At 37.3% G+C, this 18,551-nt stretch overlaps 1 protein-coding gene across 3 annotated transcripts in view; it reads left to right on the plus strand.

Moving 5' to 3' along the window:
• Positions 1-18,551, plus strand: part of SLC25A40 (solute carrier family 25 member 40) — a 50,461-nt gene that overhangs the window by 22,963 nt on the left and 8,947 nt on the right. For all 3 annotated transcript variants that reach the window (XM_047752125.1, XM_047752127.1, XM_047752126.1), the window contains exons 6-9: positions 7,751-7,818; positions 10,595-10,719; positions 11,632-11,805; positions 16,299-16,408. In XM_047752125.1, coding sequence (XP_047608081.1) covers positions 7,751-7,818; positions 10,595-10,719; positions 11,632-11,805; positions 16,299-16,408 — 477 coding nt within the window. The remainder of the gene's footprint in view (positions 1-7,750; positions 7,819-10,594; positions 10,720-11,631; positions 11,806-16,298; positions 16,409-18,551) is intronic.

An 18,551-nucleotide genomic window follows, 5' to 3' on the forward strand; every position in this document is an offset into this window, starting at 1 on the left:
TATGCTAGTTGCATGTTTAGAGTCTAAGACACCGCTGACCTGTTTACTAGACTGGTAGTACCATTTCACATTCCCAGTGGCAGTGTGCATGACTTGATCTAATTTCTCTGCATCCTCACTAGTATTTGGTGTTGTCACTATTTTTCTTTTAGCAGTTAACATCATGGTGGTTTTAATTTGCATTTCCCTAGTGTCTAAGGATGTTGAATATCTATTCATATGTTTATTAGCCATCAGTATATCCTTTTCAGTGAAATGGCTTTTCATGTCTTTAGCCCATTTTCTAATTGAACTGTTTGTATTTTCACTGTTAAATTTTGAGCGCTCCTTAAATAACTTAGGTATTAGTCCTTTGTTGAATGTGTAGTCAATAAATATTTTTTCCCACTATCTAACCTGTCTTTTCATCCTTTTAAACAGGGTCTTTCATGGAGTAAAAGTTTTAAATTTTGATCAAGTCCAGCTCATCGATTTTCTCTTTACAGATCATGCTTTTGGTGTAAAATTTTTATTTACCCTTAAGTCTAAGGATTTTCTCCTGGTTTTTTCCCCTAAAAGTTTTATAGCTTTATGTTTTGTATTAAATTCCTTGATCCATTTTGAGTCATTCTTATATAATATGTAAGTTTGAGGTTGAAGTTTGTTTATTGTTTTTGTTGTTTTAGCCTACGGTTGTCCAGTTATGTTTGTTGAAAAGGTTATCTTTCCTCTATTAAGATGTTTTTTAACATATTGTGTAGATGTATTTCTAGGTTATTTTGTTCTGTTTATCTGTTTGTCTACTACCTATGTCAGTACCACATAGCCTTAATTATTGTAGCTACAAGTCCTGAAATTTGGTAGACTGATTCTTCCCACTTTACTCTTATTTTCATTTTTCAAAGTTTTTGCTATTTCTAAAATTCCTTTGTTTTTCCATATAAATTTTATAATAATCGTATTTATATCTACAAAAAATCTTACTGAGATTTTTATAGGAATTGTGTTAAACATGTGTATCTCTTTGGAGATAAATGACATCTTTACTGTGTTGAATGTTCCAGTTTGGTTTTTTTTCTAGGTATATTTGTCTTATAGCACTGTATAAGTTTAAGGTGTATAGCATAATTATTTGGCTATATCATGAAATGATTATCACACTAATCACCATCCATCATCTCACAGATACAAATTAAGGAACTAGAAAAAAAAATTTTGTGATAATAAATCAGGATTTTACTCTCAACAACTTTCATATATAATTGCAATGTTAATTATACGTATCATGTTGTACATTACATCCCTAGTACTTATTTTTGACTTTTGACTACAATTCATCCACTTCTCCTTTCCCCCACCCCCTACCATGGTAACTACAAATCTGATCTCTTTCTATGAGTTTATTATTGAAGTGTAATTGACTCACAATGCTATGTTAATAACTCTTACACAAAATACTGATTGTATATTTCTATACATATTTTTACATGTGTCAAAGTGATTAACATGATAAGTCTAGTTATAGTATGTCACCATCCAAAAATATTAGTTATTGACTATATTCCCTCCATTCCCTATATTACCTACTATATTCCATCCCCTTGACTCATTTGCTTTGTAACAGGAAGCTTACACCTGTTAATCTCCCTCCCCTATTAATTTCCTCTCTCAACCCTTTCCCCTTTGACAACCACCTATTTGTTCTCTGTATCTGTAACTGTTATTTATGTTTGTTTGTTTTGTTTTAAAATTCCACATATAAGTGAAGTCATACAGTTTTATCTCTTTCTCTAACTTATTTTACTTACCATAATACCCTCTAGGTCTAGCCATGTTGTCACAAATGGCAAGATTTCATTCTTTTATATGGCTGATTAATAGTCCATTTTTTCTTTCTTTTCTTTTCTTTCTTTCTCTTTCTTCTTTCTTTTCTTTCCTTCCTTCCTTTCTTCCTTCCTTCCTTCCTTCCTTTCTTTCTTTTCTTTTCTTTCTCCTTCCTCCCTTCCTCCCTTCCCTCCCTTCCCTTCCTTCCCTTCTTTCCATCCATCCATCCTATGTATCTCTCACATCTTTATCCAGTTATCTGTTTTTTAAAATTTTTAATGATTTAAATTTTTTCCATTATAGTTGGTTTACAATGTTCTGTCAGTTTTCTCGTGTACAGCCAAGTGACCCAGTGGCACATACATGTATTCATTCTTTTTCTCACATTATCCTCCATCATGCTCCATCATAAGTGACTAGATGTAGTTCCCAGTGCTCTACAGCAGGATCCAGTCATCGGTTGATGGGCACTTCATTTACTTCCCTATTTGGGTTGTTATATATAATGCTTCAGTGAACATAGGGTGCATATTCCTTTTTGAATTAGTGTTTTCATTTTCTTTGAAGAAATACTCAGGAGTAAAATTGCTAGGTCATATGGTACTTCTATTTTATTTTTTTGTCTTTTTTTTTTTTTTTTTTTGCTATTTCTTTGGGCCGCTTCCTCGGCATATGGAGGTTCCCAGGCTAGGAGTCTAATCAGAGCTGTAGCCAGAGCCACAGCAACGCAGGATCCGAGCCGCGTCTGCAACCTACACCACAGCTCACGGCAACGCCGGATCGTTAACCCACTGAGCAAGGGCAGGGACTGAACCTGCAACCTCATGGTTCCTAGTCGGATTCGTTAACCACTGCGCCATGACGGGAACTCCCTATTTTATTTTTTGATGCACCTTCCTGCTGTTTTCTGTTTTGGCCATACCAGTTTACATTCCCATTAGTAGTGCACAAGGGTTCCCTTTTCTCCACATCCTTGTCAACCCTTGTTATTTGCTGTCTTTTGGATAATAGCCATTCTGACAGGTGGGAGGTGGTATCTCGTGGTTTTGGTTTGCATGTCTCTGATGATCAGTAATGTTGAGCATCTTTTCATGTGTCTTTTGGCCATCTGTATATCTTCTTTGGAAAATGTTTATTCAGATCTGCTGCCCATTTTTTAATCAGGTTTTTTTTTTTTAAATCTTGAGTTGTATGAGTTCTTTATTTTGGATATTAACCCCTTATTGGATATATTGTTTGGAAATATCTTATTTAGCAGGTGGCCTTTTTGTGTTTTCAGTAGGTTCTTTTGCTGTGAGAACATTTTAGTTTGATGTAGTTCCATTTGTTTATTTTTGCTTTTATTCCTTTGCCTGAGGAGACATCCAAAAGGATACTATAAAGACTGATGTCAAAGAGCTTACAGTCTATGTTTCCTTCTAGACATTTTTGTGGTTTCAGGTCATATTTAGGTCTTTAATCCATTTTGCATTTATTTTGTGTATGATATGAGAGGGTAGTTCAGTTTGATTTTTTTTTTTTTTTTTTTTTTTGCTTTTCAGGGCTGCATTTGCGGCATATGGAATTCCCAGGCTAGGGGTTGAATTAGAGCTGCAGCTGCCGGCCTTTGCCACAGCCACAGCCGTAGGGGATGTGAGCTGCATCTGCAACCTACACCACAGCTCATGGCAAAGCCAGATCCTTAACCTACTGAGTGAGGACAGGGATCAAACCTGTATCCTCATGGATACTTGTCAAATTTGCTACTGCTGAGCCACAATGGGAACTCCATGTAATAATGAATGGGATTGTTTCCTTAATTTCTCTTTGAGTTTGTTATAGTGTGTAGAAACGCAATAGATTTCTGTATATTAATTTTGTATCCTACAACTTTGTACCATATTCATCGATGAGCTCTAGCAGTTTTTTTGTGGTGTCTTTAGGATTTCCTATGTATAATATCAAGTCATCTGCAAACAATGACAGTTTCACGTCTTCCTTTCCAATTTTGATACCTTTTATTTTTTTTTTCTTGTCTGATTTTTCTGGCTAGGACTTCCAATACTGTGTTGAATAAAAGTGGTGAGAGTGGGTATCCTTGTGTTTTTCCTTATCTTAGTAGAAATGCTTTCTTTTCAGCTTTTCACTGTTGAATACGATGTTAGCTGTGGTCTTGCCATATATGGTTTTTATTATGTTGAAGTAGATTCTATCTCTCCCCATATACCCACTTTGCTAAGGGCTTTTATCATGAGTGGATGTTGAATTTTGTCATGGCTTTTTCTATATCTATTGAGATGAGCATATGATTAAAAAAAATTTTTTTTTTGTCTTTTTTTAGTGCCGCACCCACGGCATATGAAGGTTCCCAGGCTAGGGGTCAATTTGGAGCTACAGTTGCCGGCCTATACCACAGCCCCAGCTGCGCCAGATCTGAGCCGTCTGTGACCTATACCACAGCTCACGGCAACATCAGATACTTAACCCACTGAGCGAGGCCAGGGATTGAACCCACAACCTCATGGTTCCTGGTCAGATTCGTTTCCACTGCGCCACGACAGGAACTCCAAACTTTTTTTTTTTATTATAGTTGATTTACAGTGTGAACATATGATTTTTATTCTTCAGTTTGTTAGTGTGTATCATTGATTTGTAGATATTGAAAAATCCTGGAGTTCCCGTCGTGGCCTGGTGGTTAATGAATCCGACTAGGAACCATGAGGTTACGGGTTCCATCCCTGGCTTTGCTCAGTGGGTTAAGGATCCGGCGTTGCCATGAGCTGTGGTGTAGGTTGCAGACACGGCTCGGATCCTGCGTTGCTGTGGCTCTGGTGTATGCCGGTGGCTACAGCTCCGATTCGACCCCTAGCCTGGGAACCTACATATGCCTGGGGAGTGGCCCTAGAAAAGACAAAAAGACAAAAAAAAACAACAACAAAAAAGAAAAATCCTTACATCCCTGGGTTTAATCTCACTTAATCATGTTGAATGATCCCTTTGATCATTGCTTATTATCTTGTTGAATTTGGTTTGCTAATATTTTGTTGTGGATTTTTGCATCTATGTTCATCAATGATACTGACCTGTCATTTTCTTTTTTTGTGATAGTTTGTCTGCTTTATCTGGCTTTGTCTGGTTTGGGTATCAGGGTGATGCTGGCCTTGTAGAATGAATTCAGAAGCATTCCTTCCTCTGCAGATTTTTGGAATAGTTTGAAAAGGATTAGTGTTAACTCTTCACTAAATGCTAGAATTCACCTCTGAAGCTATCTGGTCCTGGACTTTTGTTTGTTGGGAGTTTCCTTATTATTGATTTATTTCATTACTAGTAATTGGTCATATTTTCTATTTCTCCTGGGTCAGTCTTGAAAGATTATATACTTATGAATTTGTGCATTTTTTCTTGGTCATCCCTTTTGCTGGAGAGTAGTTGTTCATAGTAATTTCTTATGATCCTTTATATTTCTGTGGTGTCAGTTGTCATTTCTCTTTTCTCATTTCTAATTTTATTGATTTGGGCCCTTTCTCTTTTTTCTTTTTTTTTTGTCTTTTTTGTTTTTTTTTTGTTGTTGTTGTTGTTGTTGCTATTTCTTTAGGCCGCTCCCGCAGCATATGGAGGTTCCCAGGCTAGGGGTTGAATCGGAGCTGTAGCCACCGGCCTACGCCAGAGCCACAGCAACTCGGGATCCGAGCCGAGCCGCGTCTGCAACCTACACCACAGCTCACGGCAAGGCCGGATCGTTAACCCACTGAGCAAGGCCAGGGACCGAAACCGCAACCTCGTGGTTCCTAGTCGGATTTGTTAACCACTGCGCCACGACGGGAACTCCTCTCTTTTTTTCTTGATGAACCTAACTAAAGGTTTATCAATATGGTTTATCATTTCAAAGAACCAGCTCTTTGTTTCATTGATTTTTCTCTAATTCTTTTACAACCAGCCTGTATCATAATAATTGAAATTTCTTATACAGCTATAATTGAGTCATGCTTTTTAAACCACTCTGTGAGTTTTTATCTCTTAATTTATGTGTTTAGACTATTTATATTTAATGAAATTAGGCATATATTAGAGCTTAAGCCTACCATGTCTTTCTTTTGGTATCTTTTTGTTCTGTTTTCAGTTTCTGTTTTGTTTTCCTGGCTTTTTATGCATTACTTGAAAAATTTTTAGAATTTCATTTTCACTTATAGGGTTTTTGTGTATATATTCCTTTGCTGAAATGTTCTAATTTTTCATTTGTTTTGGACATGTTTATAAATGGTCATTCATTCAGTGATTTTTTTTTATGTTGACTTTAAAATCTTTGTCAGATAATTCCAATTTCTGTCTTATCTCAGTGTTGGTGTCTGTTTATTGACTCTTTTCATTCAGTTGACATCTTCCTACTTCTTAAAATGATGAATGATTTTTGATTGAAACCAAGAAATTTTGAGTATTATGTTATAAAACTCTGAATATGATTTAAACAGTCTGTTTTAACTGATAAGTTCCATCTTCAACTCCAGTGACTTCTTGCTGTCTCCATTCTTCTGTGTGCCGAAAGATTAGTGAATTTTTCATTTCAGGTTTAGAATTATCATTTGGCTATTTTTTTATAGTAACTATTTCCTTGCTGGAATTTGAGATTTGTCCATTCATTATGCATACATCATCTTTTAAGTTCTTGAACATGTTTAGAATAGCTTCTTTAGAGTTCGTGTTTGGTGATTGCATCATCTTTTTTTTTTTTGTCTTTTTGTTATTTTTTTGGACCACTTCCATGGCATATGGAGGTTCCCAGGCTAGGGGTTGAATCGGAGCTGTAGCCACCGGCCTACGCCAGAGCCACAGCAACTCGGGATCCGAGCTGCGTCTGCAACCTACACCACAGCTCACGGCAATGCCGGATCGTTAACCCACTGAGCAGGGGCAGGGATCGAACCCGCAACCTCATGGTTCCTAGTCGGATTCGTTAACTGCTGTGCCACGACGGGAACTCCTGCATCATCTTAATCATATCAGTGTTTGTGGTTTTTTTTCCTTGGTATTGGCACATTTTCTTGTTTTTATATCTGTCGAGCTTTGGATGGTGAACGTTAAGAAGAATGCATTGTAACGACTCTAGATTCTTTTATATTCTTCTGAAGAGTCAGTGTTGTTCTAGAAGGCAGTTAACTTTGGCCGGATTCATACTCAGGTGTCCCTGTGGTAGGCTGCAGCTGAAATTCCCACTCAGGCTTTAGGTGCTGGGGTTTTTTTTTTGTTGTTGTTGTTGTTTGTTTGCTTTTGTTTGTGTTTCCAGAACTCTCTTGTCTTCTCCTGGGACTGTGTAATTTAGTGGTGAACCACATTTTGTGGCTGATGTTTTCTCAAATTTGGAGGCCTGTGTCCGCTGTTGCCTTTTTTTCCAGGATTTCCCTTCTAACATTCTGGTTAGTCTGCCAGCCTGAACTCTGTATTTGTTATCTCAAGCAAGTAAATGCACTGTTCCTTGACAACTCCCACAGACAGAATGTCGTAATATGCAAACCTCACTTAGTGAACTTTGTGTCTTTTAACAGTAAACTTCCCTCTAGTTTCTGTTTGCTTTTGGTTCTTTTCCAGAGATTTCAACACTGGGTTTAAATAATGTTTTCTAAGATTTCATAATTGGTCAGGAGAATTAATCTGACAATTCTCTGCCGTTCTTCCACTACTTTTTTTATAATAATCTCTAAAAAACATTGCTTTTAAACCCCATGCAGAACAATCAAAAGCTAAGTAATATAGATTTTATTCTGTAAGCAAGAAGTATCCAGAAATGCTTTACCTGTGTTTGAAAGTTGAGAAAAATTTCTTTATTTTTAAAGAATGGACAAACATAAATCTGAGTTTATATTTTAGAATTAAATTCTTAAAAAAATCAAATTTCCAATCAGTATCACTTAACTTTTTTGTATATCAGGTTTCAAGTATATATTTTGATCATTTTTTTCTGTTATAATTTTAGGATGCCTTTTTGAAAATCATTCGAAATGAAGGCATTAAATCCCTGTGGAGCGGCCTTCCTCCTACCTTGTAAGTTGAAATTCAGTATTTTTCTTACTAAGTGATGGTCATTTTGTTTTGCCTGATAATCTGTCTGGTTGAACAAAATCACATTTTTCTTTAGAAAAAATTTTTTTATTAGTTGATTTACAGTGTACCAATTTCTGCTGTAGAGCAAAGTGACTCTGTCATATATTCTTTACATTCTTTTTTTGATATTCTTTTTCATCATGTCTATTCCAAGAAATTGGACATAGTTCCCCTATGCCATATACTAGGACCTGGTGGGTTATCTATTCTAAATGTCATACTGTTTTTTTGGCCAGTCACATGGCATATGGAAGTTACTGGGCTAGGATCAAATCAGAGCTGCAGCTGTGACCTGTGCTACAGCTGTGGTAACACCAGGTCCTTAACCCACTGTGCCAGGCCAAGGAGTGACCTGAGCTGTTGCAGTTAAATTCTTAACCTATTGAACAACAGCAGGAACTCCCAGTCCTGCTTTTTAGGGCTACACCTTTGGCTTATGGAAGTTCCCAGGCTAAGAGTCAAATTGGAGCTACAGCTGCCAGCCACAGCAACAAGGGATCTGAGCTGTGTCTACAGCCTACACCACAGCTCACGGCAATGCTGGATTCTTTACCCACTGAGCGAGGCCAGGATGGAACGTGGGTCCTCATGGATACTAGTTGGGTTTGTTACCACTGAGCCATGATGGGAACTCCCCAATCATATATTTTTAATACTAGAACTTTTTCTTTTTCTAGAGCATTTTTTGTGACTCTCACAATTACCCACACATTTGATGATCCCTGGAAGGATTTACAGGACATAAAGAAGGTTGTATTCATGTCTATGGTTTATTGTAGAAGGACACAAAGCAGAGTCAGTAAGGGAAAAAGGCACAACAGGAGTTAACCAGGTGAAGGTGTCCAGAGTCCTTCTTTACGACATTGCAGAGCACGTGCTTATTCTCCCAGCACTGAGCTGCAGTGGCACAGTCAGTGTCTACCTTACACGGCCTTGAGTCTCAGAGTCAACGGCTTGAATTGGGCATTGATGATGTAGGTATATGCTGTGTTCCTGATCAGCTATGATTACCAAAACTCCACCCTCCAAAAGGAAAGCAGGCATTTATCACAAATCACATCATTTCCACAAATCAACCTAGACAAGTTGGTTTAGTTCTCCAAAGAAAAACTTTATCATAGGGAGTATTACAAGGGCTGAATTCCTTGGAGGTGACCAGAGCTTGAGCCTGCAAATAAGCCCTCCTGAAGATATCTGAGCAACTACGCCTGCTGTGTTACGCCTTTGGTGCCCAAGCATAATTTTTTTTTTCAATGTTCAGAAATTAAGAATTTAGTGTTATAGTTCCTGTCATGGCACAGTGGAAATGAATCTGATTCAGAACCATGAGATTGCAGGTTCAACCCCTGGCCTCGCTCAGTGGGTTAAGGATCTGGCATTGCCATGAGCTGTGGTGTAGGTCGCAGACATGGCTTTGATCTGATGTTGCTGTGGCTGTGGTATAGGCTGGCAGCTGTAGCTCCAGTTGGACCCCTAGCCTGGGAACTTTCATATGCTGGGGGTGCGGCCCTAAAAAGCAAAAAAAAAAAAAATAGTGTTTATTTGATTTTTATTTTAATAAAATAATGAGAGGTATTGTGCTGTGTATGCTTTCCTTTTCTAGATAATTTAAATTCTGTACTGAATAGCTATTAAATGAGTTAATGTGACATGCTACTAAGGCTGAATGTAAAATTCCCAACTAGTATTTTTTCCTTTCCCTGCCTTGTTTCTTTCTAATTTATCTTTTTATGGAACAGCTTAGTGAAATTTGAGGCATATATTCTAAGCAGTGCCTAAAGTTATAAAGTTAGTGGTAGATCCAAGAGTAGCAATCCATCCTGTTCCCAAATTCTCATTCTCACTTCACTGTAGAACATTTGACAGTCTCACATGTGGTCTAATTGGTTAGACAGTAAACAGAGACTGGTTTCTTGTTGCATTAATATTTATGACCTAACAGTACTTACATCTTTGTATTTAATAACTACCTCTTGATATTTTCATTTGAAAGAATAAATCATTGGAATGTCCTCAAAACTCTAGTGTGTATAATTCTGACAGAGTTAATTGTAATGTATTTTCTGTTATATGCAGGTTATCATATATGGTCCATCGGTCAAAAGTATTTTACCGTTGTGCTTGTACTTTTTACTTTAGAGATTTTCATGTCATGGTAAATGTAGTTGGGAAGGAAGACCAGAAACAGAATAAGTCAAGGAGATAGAAACTTGTCCTCATTTGTGTTTTACTATTTACGACCTCACTGGTGCTTTGTGACTTACCTTTTCAACTATATTTCTCAAATAGGTATCTGGAGAGCAGGTAACTATTTTAGATCTTTTTGTTGCCTGCTAATTAACACACCAAATTTTTTTTTTTTTCCTTTTTTGGCCGCCGTGCAGCATGTGAAGTTCCCAGGTCAGGGATCAGTTCTGAGCTGTCATTGTGACCTATGCTGCAGCCGCGGCAGTGCCAGATCCTTAACCCACTGTGCCGGGCTGGGGATTGAACCTGTCTCCCAGCACTCCAGAGACGCTGCCATTCCCATTGCACTATAGTGGGAACTCCACTAAGAATTGTTTAAAGTAAAAGAAAAATTGACTTAATGGCTGATTTGTTGTGGTTTTTGGCTTATATAAAACAGAGGAATTTTTGTATTTAATAATAATTTAAGAATATGGGTAAGCCTTTTGATAACGTTATACAAATCTTTTTATTTGTGTGTTTCTAACAGAGTGATGGCAGTTCCTGCCACAGTTATTTATTTTACCTGCTATGATCAATTAACTGCTCTTCTGAGATCTAAATTAGGAGAAAATGAAAGCAGCATACCAGTTGTTGCTGGAATTGTGGCCAGACGTAAGTAATAAATCTACTATATTTTTATTCTGATTTCTGCTTAAAGCTTCTTTTAAAATGTTGACATTTGTAGAGAATTTGTTTAAAATACAGAGTATTGTTAAAGATATATTTTGCATTGTAGTTTGTACTAATTCGTTAATATGTGTACTCTAGAAGTCATGTCATATGGTGATTGCCATCATAAGATGGGATCAGCCTATCCCTATCAAATCTTGGACAGAGATTCCACACTTGAGATTCTAGATTTTAGGATAATATAAGATAGATGTCAAATTAATGTCAAAGTCTTTATTTTTTTAGGACCGCACATGCAGCATATGGAAATTCTCAGGCTAGGGGTCAAATTGGAGCTGCAGCTGCCGGCCTACACCATAGATATGGCAACATGGGATCCGAGTTGTGTCTGTGACCTACACCACAGCTCACAGCAGTGCCAGATCCTTAACCCACTAAGCGAGGCCAGGGATGGAACCCATATCCTCATGGATACTTGTTGGGTTTGTTACTGCTGAGCCATGGTGAGAACTCCCAATGTCAAAGTCTTAATCATTTTCCTTGTAGACTTTGAGATGCCGAGTTTAATCAGAAGGAAATTTGTCTCTGTACAGAAAGACATTTTTCACTGTGCAGTAAAAGTGAGGTTTGTAGTAGTCCTGGTTGATGTATAATAGTTCTGGAACTGCTGTTGAAAGAGCTGAAACCAGAAAGAGTATGGTATGTGAAATACATTTATGAAGGAAAAAAATCTATGCCAGTATGTTGGCATCATTAGATAGTTGATTTTCAGGTTTGCAGACATTTCAGAATATGAATTTAAAATATAAAATGCCTGAAAACATTAATTTTTGCATGTGTGTTTTCATAATACATGGCTTGTATTTGTTTTCTTACATTTGTTATTTGTACTAGTTGGTGCAGTAACTGTAATAAGTCCACTGGAATTGATTAGAACCAAGATGCAGTCTAAGACATTTTCTTACAAGGAACTGCATCAATTTGTCAGCCGGAAAGTATCTGAAGATGGTTGGATTTCCCTCTGGAGGGGTTGGGCTCCTACTGTTCTTAGAGATGTGCCATTCTCAGGTAGGATTTACCTTATGAGTATCTGCTAAATTTTAGGTAGCTTTGTCTTATATATCACTCCTAAGTCAAGCAAGTTTTAAATTATTTAAGATTAAAGGTATGTTGCCTTCTTTAGTGACGACACATTCCTGGTTCAGTGTTAGGCTCTCAGATCTGGATGAATATTTATTGAATAAATAGTTTCTAATTCAGGCTTGGTTTTCTTTTCTCTTTGTGTTTCATTTCTTTCTTCCTTCCTTTCTTTTCTTTTTTTTTGGCCACACTGATGGCAAATTGAAGTTCCCAGGCCAGAGATCAAACCCACACTACAGCAGTGACCCAAGACACAACAGTGACAACCCTGGATCCTTAGTCTTTGACACCACACTAATTTCTTTTTAAACATTAATTGGTGTATATTCATATTTAGAGAATGTAAATTACCTTTAAAATTATTCTTAGGTAAGTCATAATTAGTAAGATAAATAAAGTACTATAAATCAAACTATTATAAAATATTTTTAAGACCATCTGTGAATTATATTGACTCCTACCTTTTTCTTTTCTTTTTTCTTTTTTTTTTTTTTAAAAAACAGCTGCACCAGCAGCACTTGGAAGTTCCCGGGCCAGGGGTTGAATCAGAGCCTTAGATGAGGCCACAGCCACAGCCATACTGGATCCAAGCCACATCTGTGACCTATGCCATAGCTTGCAGCAATGCTGGATCCTTATGCACTGAATGAGGCCAGGGATAGAAACCACATCCCCACAGAAACAACATTGTGTCCTTAACCCTTGGAGCCACAATGGTAACTCTGTGACTCCTACTTTTTTCAATTATTGAAGATAAACTATCTCCCCATTGAGTGAGTGTCCTCTTGGGACTATTCTAAATCAGATTTGAGATGATGCTAATCTTTGAATTATGAGAAATGAAAAAATCATGAAAGAGATGTACAAAACTAGCAAATAACTTGTAGAACATGCATATATCGATATTACTTGTCTTGTGAATCTCGGAAGTTTCCATTTAACCTGGAAGAAATAATTACTAGGAATCCTTGTATTAACATTCCCCTTTCTTTTCCCCTTTGAGTTAATCCTTTCCTTGTGCTCTCATTCACATCTCTGCATCTTTCCCTTTCCATTCGTATTTTTCTTCAACCTTTGTGTTCAGTTATGCTTTTTAGAAATGCCACAGATTACTAGACTAATTCTTTTTCATTTTTTATTACATGATATTTCATACATGAAAAAGAACATACATATGAATTATGAAGTTTTAAGAAAATAAACACCTGTGAAGTCACTATTTCAACATATGAATTAGAATATTGCAGTTTCTAAAGTCACGTAACCACATATGTCCTCCTCTACTGTTACCTTCTCAGTGGTAACCACTACCCTGAATTTTTATCATTTATTTGGTTTTTAAAAAATAGTGTTAATGGAGTTCCCATCGTGGCTCAGTGGAAATGAATCTGACTAGCGTCCATGAGGACAGAGGTTCAATGCCTGGTCTCGCTCAGTGGGTTAAGGATCCTGCGTTGCTCTGACGTAGACTGGCAGCTGTAGCTCTGATTTGACCCCTAGCCTGGGAACCTCCACATGCCACACACATGGCCCTAAAAGGACAAACATAAAGTGTTACCACATATATATTATTGCTAAACAATGTTATGTAGTTTTGCCTATTTTTGAAGTTTAAAACATAGTTTAATCAAAAATGTTTGTAAGATTCCTTATTTTTGTATGTATCTATTTTTTTTGCTTTCACTCTTGTTTATGTATGAGTAAATGAGTAAAAAATGGTGTGAATATTTTTTAATAGTCTCTTGGTGTACTTGTGTAAGAATTTTTCTAAGTCTTAGTTTTGCTGGTTCATGTAAACATACACATTTTAAATTTTATTAGGTAATATCAAACCCTTTGTAAAGTGATTGTGCAGATCACAACCACCAGCTTCCTGTTGTTTCATTTTATACTTTCACCAGCACTTTTTTTTTTAAATGGTTGCACCTGTGACATATGGAAGTTTCCCAGGCCAGGGATTGGATCCAAGCCGCAGCTGCGACCTATGCTGCAGATGCAGCACCGCTGGATCCTTTAACCCACTGGACTCGTTTGTTGCCAGAGTTCTTAATTTTTGTTTATCTAGTAATTTAAAGTAGTATCCCACTTTAACTTAAAATTCCCTGATTATTGAGGTTGAATACTGTTTCATTGGCCATTCACTTATCCATAATTGATAGGGAAAATGGCTGAAATAGTATTCACCTTCATTTCCCCCTCATATAGATGGTTATCCCAGCATCACTTATTGAGTAGACATAGCTGCTCTAGGGATTTATTTTGTCAACCCTGTTGCATTAAATTTTCACAAATGCGTGGATCTGTTTCACTGACCAATTTGTTTAACCCTATGTTAATGCTACAATGTTGTCTAAATTAAAATACATAATAATAAAATTATGCTACCTTTTTTTTTTTTTTTGCTGTAGGAATGCCCTATCTACGTATTATATAACTCTTCTTTAAAATGTTTTAGTAGGAGTTCCCATCATGGCGCAGCATAAACAAATCTGACTAGGAACCATGAGGTTGCAGTTTTGATCCCTGGCCTTGCTCAGTGGGTTAAGGATCTGGCATTGCCGTGAGCTGTGGTGTAGATTGCAGACTCGGCTCAGATCTAGCGTTGCTGTGGCTGTGGTGTAGGCCATCGGCTACAGCTCCGATTAGACTCCTAGCCTGAGAACCTCCATATGCCTTGGATGTGGGCCTATAAAGACAAAAAATAAATAAAAAGAAAAATAAAATGTTTTAGTAGAGATTTTAAATTTTCTTCATGAAGGTTATTTATTCAACTTTATTATTTAGATTTATTTGTAGATATACCCACTAAACCCCAGCTTTTAGTACCTAACTTTAAAGGTCTGTTTAAAAAGAAGTTTTCTAGATCTTTGTGGTTGGTGCTGTGTTACAGTCAGTTTTTATCTGTTACCTATATTCAGCTACTTTTAAAACTCTGTTATAAATTCTAATTTGTCTGTCTATCTTTTTGGGTTTTCTATGTAGACAGTAATATGTAAATTATAACTACTTCATTTTTAAAGTTATAGCTCTTATTTTTTTTCTATAAATACTGTGCTTAACAGTGCTGCCTACTACAGCTTTGAATAATGCCAGTGATAGTGTTGCATCCATATCATTTTCCTCATTCTAAAGGAAAGTTTTGGAGTTTGCTGGTGGCCCAGCAGTTTAAGGATCCAGCATTGTCACTGCTATGACTCGGGTCACTACTGTGGCTTAGGTTTGATCCCAGACCTGGGAATTTCTGTATGCTGTGGATGTGGCCCCCCCAAAAAAGGAAATAGTTCTGTTGTTACCATTAATAATAATTTTTGCTTTAAGTTCTTGATGCATATCCTTTATCAAGTTGAAGAAGTTCCCTTTTATCCCTAGGTTTTCAAGGAATTTGTTTGCTTGAATGAAAGTGTATTGAAATCATTATTATTATTTTTTTGCTTTTTAGGGCCACACCTGTGGCATATGGAAGTTCCCAGGCTACTGTTCAGTTCAGAGCTGCAGTTGCTGGCCTACACCACAGCCACAGCAACACAGGATCCAAGCTGCGTCTGTGACCTTCACTACAGTTAATGGCAAAAATGCTGGGTCCTTAACCCACTGAGCAAGGCCCGGGATCGAACCCACATCCTCATGGATACTAGTCAGGTTCATTACTGCTTAGCTGCAGTGGGAACTCTGAAAGTGTATTGAATTTCGTGAAGTGCTTTCCCATCATTTTTAGATGGTTCTGTGATTCTGTTAATGTGATGCATGGCATCTAAAGCATTTGTTGTATTTACTACTTTTGTATTCATGAGATAACTCAGTTTAGTCATAGTGTATGACCGGCTTCATTTGCTTAATTTTTTTTTTGTATTTTTGTTTTTTTTTTTAGGGCTGCACCCATGGTATATGGAGGTTCCCACGCTGGGGGTCTATTCGGAGCTGTAGCCGCCAGCCTACGCCAGAGCCACAGCAACGTGGGATCTGAGCTGCGTCTGCAACCTACACCACAGCTCACGGCAACGCCGGATCATTAACCCTCTGACTGAGGCCAGAGGTCAAACCCACAGCCTCATGGTTCCTAGTAGGATTCGTTTCTGCTGCGCCACGATGGGAACTCTTCCCATTTGCCTACTTTTTTTAGGATTTTTACATCTTGAATGAGATGGACTGTTCTTTTCCTTTCCTCTGTTGTCCTTGTCAGGTTTTGAAATTAAAGTCTTACTTTTTACTGATGCATAGTTTTTTGTTTATGAGATACTAGAATATTACTGAGAATTTGGTTCCTTTTTAAAAAATCTTGCCTGGTAAGTGTGTAAGCAGAAAGCAAGGTGTGTCAAGGCTAGAATTTCTCTTTTCCTTTAATACATAATATTCCTCAGATGTTTTCTTTAAAGTCCACATTTTATTTCTAAATATATGTTCATTTCATTCTTTTTTTATAGCACTGTACTGGTATAACTATGAAGTTTTAAAGAAGTGGTTGTGTGCAAAATCTGGTTTATATGAACCAACATTTATGATCACTTTTACTTCAGGAGCATTGTCTGGTTCTGTAAGTTTACTCTTTTGTTGTTAATATTCCAGAATAGTCTTGTTAACAACTGTCTTACTAAAAGAGAACAAAATATTATATAGCCTTTCATGTCTACTGTTAGCACTTTCAGGCTGCACCACAAATTTCTTTCTTTTTTTTTTTTTTTATTTTCCAACTGTACAGCAAGGGGGTCAGGTTATCCTTACATGTATACATTACAATTATATTTTTTCCCCCACCCTTTCTTCTGTTGCAACATGAGTATCTAGACAAAGTTCTCAATGCTATTCAACAGGATCTCCTTGTAAATCTATTCTAAGTTGTGTCTGATAAGCCCAAGCTCCTGATCCCTCCCACTCCCTCCCCCTCCCATCAGGCAGCCACAAGTCTCTTCTCCAAGTCCATGGTTTTCTTTTCTGAGGAGATGTTCATTTGTGCTGGATATTAGATTCCAGTTATGAGTGATATCATATGGTATTTGTCTTTGTCTTTCTGGCTCATTTCACTCAGGATGAGATTCTCTAGTTCCATCCATGTTGCTGCAGATGGCATTATGTCATTCTTTTTGATGGCTGAGTAGTATTCCATTGTGTATATGTACCACATCTTGTGAATCCAATCATCTGTCGATGGACATTTGGGTTGTTTCCATGTCTTGGCTATTGTGAATAGTGCTGCAATGAACATGCGGGTGCACATGTCTCTTTTAAGTAGAGTTTTTTCCGGAGAGATGCCCAAGAGTGGGATTGCGGGGTCATATGGAAGTTCTCTGTATAGATTTCTAAGGTATCTCCAAACTGTTCTCCATAGTGGCTGTACCAGTTTACATTCCCACCAACAGTGCAGGAGGGTTCCCTTTTCTCCACAGCCCCTCCAGCACTTGTTATTTGTGGATTTATTAATGATGGCCATTCTGACTGGTGTGAGGTGATATCTCATGGTAGTTTTGATTTGCATTTCTCTTATAACCAGCGATGTTGAGCATTTTTTCATGTGTTTGTTGGCCATCTGTATATCTTCTTTGGAGAAATGTCTATTCAGGTCTTTAGCCCATTTTTCCATTGATTGATTGGCTTTTTTGCTGTTGGGTTGTATAGGTTGTTTATATATTCTAGAGATTAAGCCCTTGTCGGTTGCATCATTTGAAACTGTTTTCTCCCACTCTGTAAGTTGTCTTTTTGTTTTCTTTTGGGTTTCCTTTGCTGTGCAAAAGCTTTTCAGTTTGATGAGGTCCCATGGGTTTATTTTTGCTCTAATTTCTATTGCTTTGGGAGACTGACCTGAGAAAATATTCATGATGTTGATGTCAGAGAGTGTTTTGCCTATGTTTTCTTCTAGGAGTTTGATGGTGTCCTGTCGTATATTTAAGTCTTTCAGCCATTTGGAGTTTATTTTTGTGCATGGTGTGAGGGTGTGTTCTAGTCTCATTGCTTTGCATGCAGCTGTCCAGGTTTTCCAGCAATGCTTGCTGAATAGACTTTCTTTTTCCCATTTTATGTTCTTGCCTCCCTTGTCAAAGATTAATTGACCATAGGTGTCAGGGTTTATTTCTGGGTTCTCTATTCTGTTCCATTGGTCTGTCTGTTTTGATACCAGTACCACACTGTTTTGATGACTGTGGCTTTGTAGTATTTCTTGAAGTCTGGGAGAGTTATGCCTCCTGCTTGGTTTTTGTTTCTCAGGATTGCTTTGGCGATTCTGGGTCTTTTGTGGTTCCATATAAATGTTTGGATTGTTTGTTCTAGTTCTGTGAAAAATGTCATGGGTAATCTGATAGGGATTGCATTGAATCTGTAGATTGCTTTGGGTAGGATGGCCATTTTTACAATATTGATTTTCCCAATCCAGGAACATGGAATATCTTTCCATTTCTTTACATCTTCTTTGATTTCTTTGATTAAAGTTTTATAGTTCTCGGCATATAGGTCCTTTCCCTCCTTGGTCAGGTGTATTCCGAGGTATTTGATTTTGTGAGGTGCAATTTTAAAAGGTATCGTATTTTTGTATTCCTTTTCTAATATTTCATTGCTGGTATACAGAAATGCAACTGACTTCTGAATGTTCATCTTATCTCCTGCTACTTTGCTGAATTTATGAATCAGTTCAAGTAGTTTTGGGGTTGAGTCCTTAGGGTTTTCTATGTATAGTATCATGTCATCTG

The sequence above is a fragment of the Phacochoerus africanus genome, chromosome 11 (assembly GCF_016906955.1).
Source record: "Phacochoerus africanus isolate WHEZ1 chromosome 11, ROS_Pafr_v1, whole genome shotgun sequence".
NCBI classification, from domain to species: domain Eukaryota; kingdom Metazoa; phylum Chordata; class Mammalia; order Artiodactyla; family Suidae; genus Phacochoerus; species Phacochoerus africanus.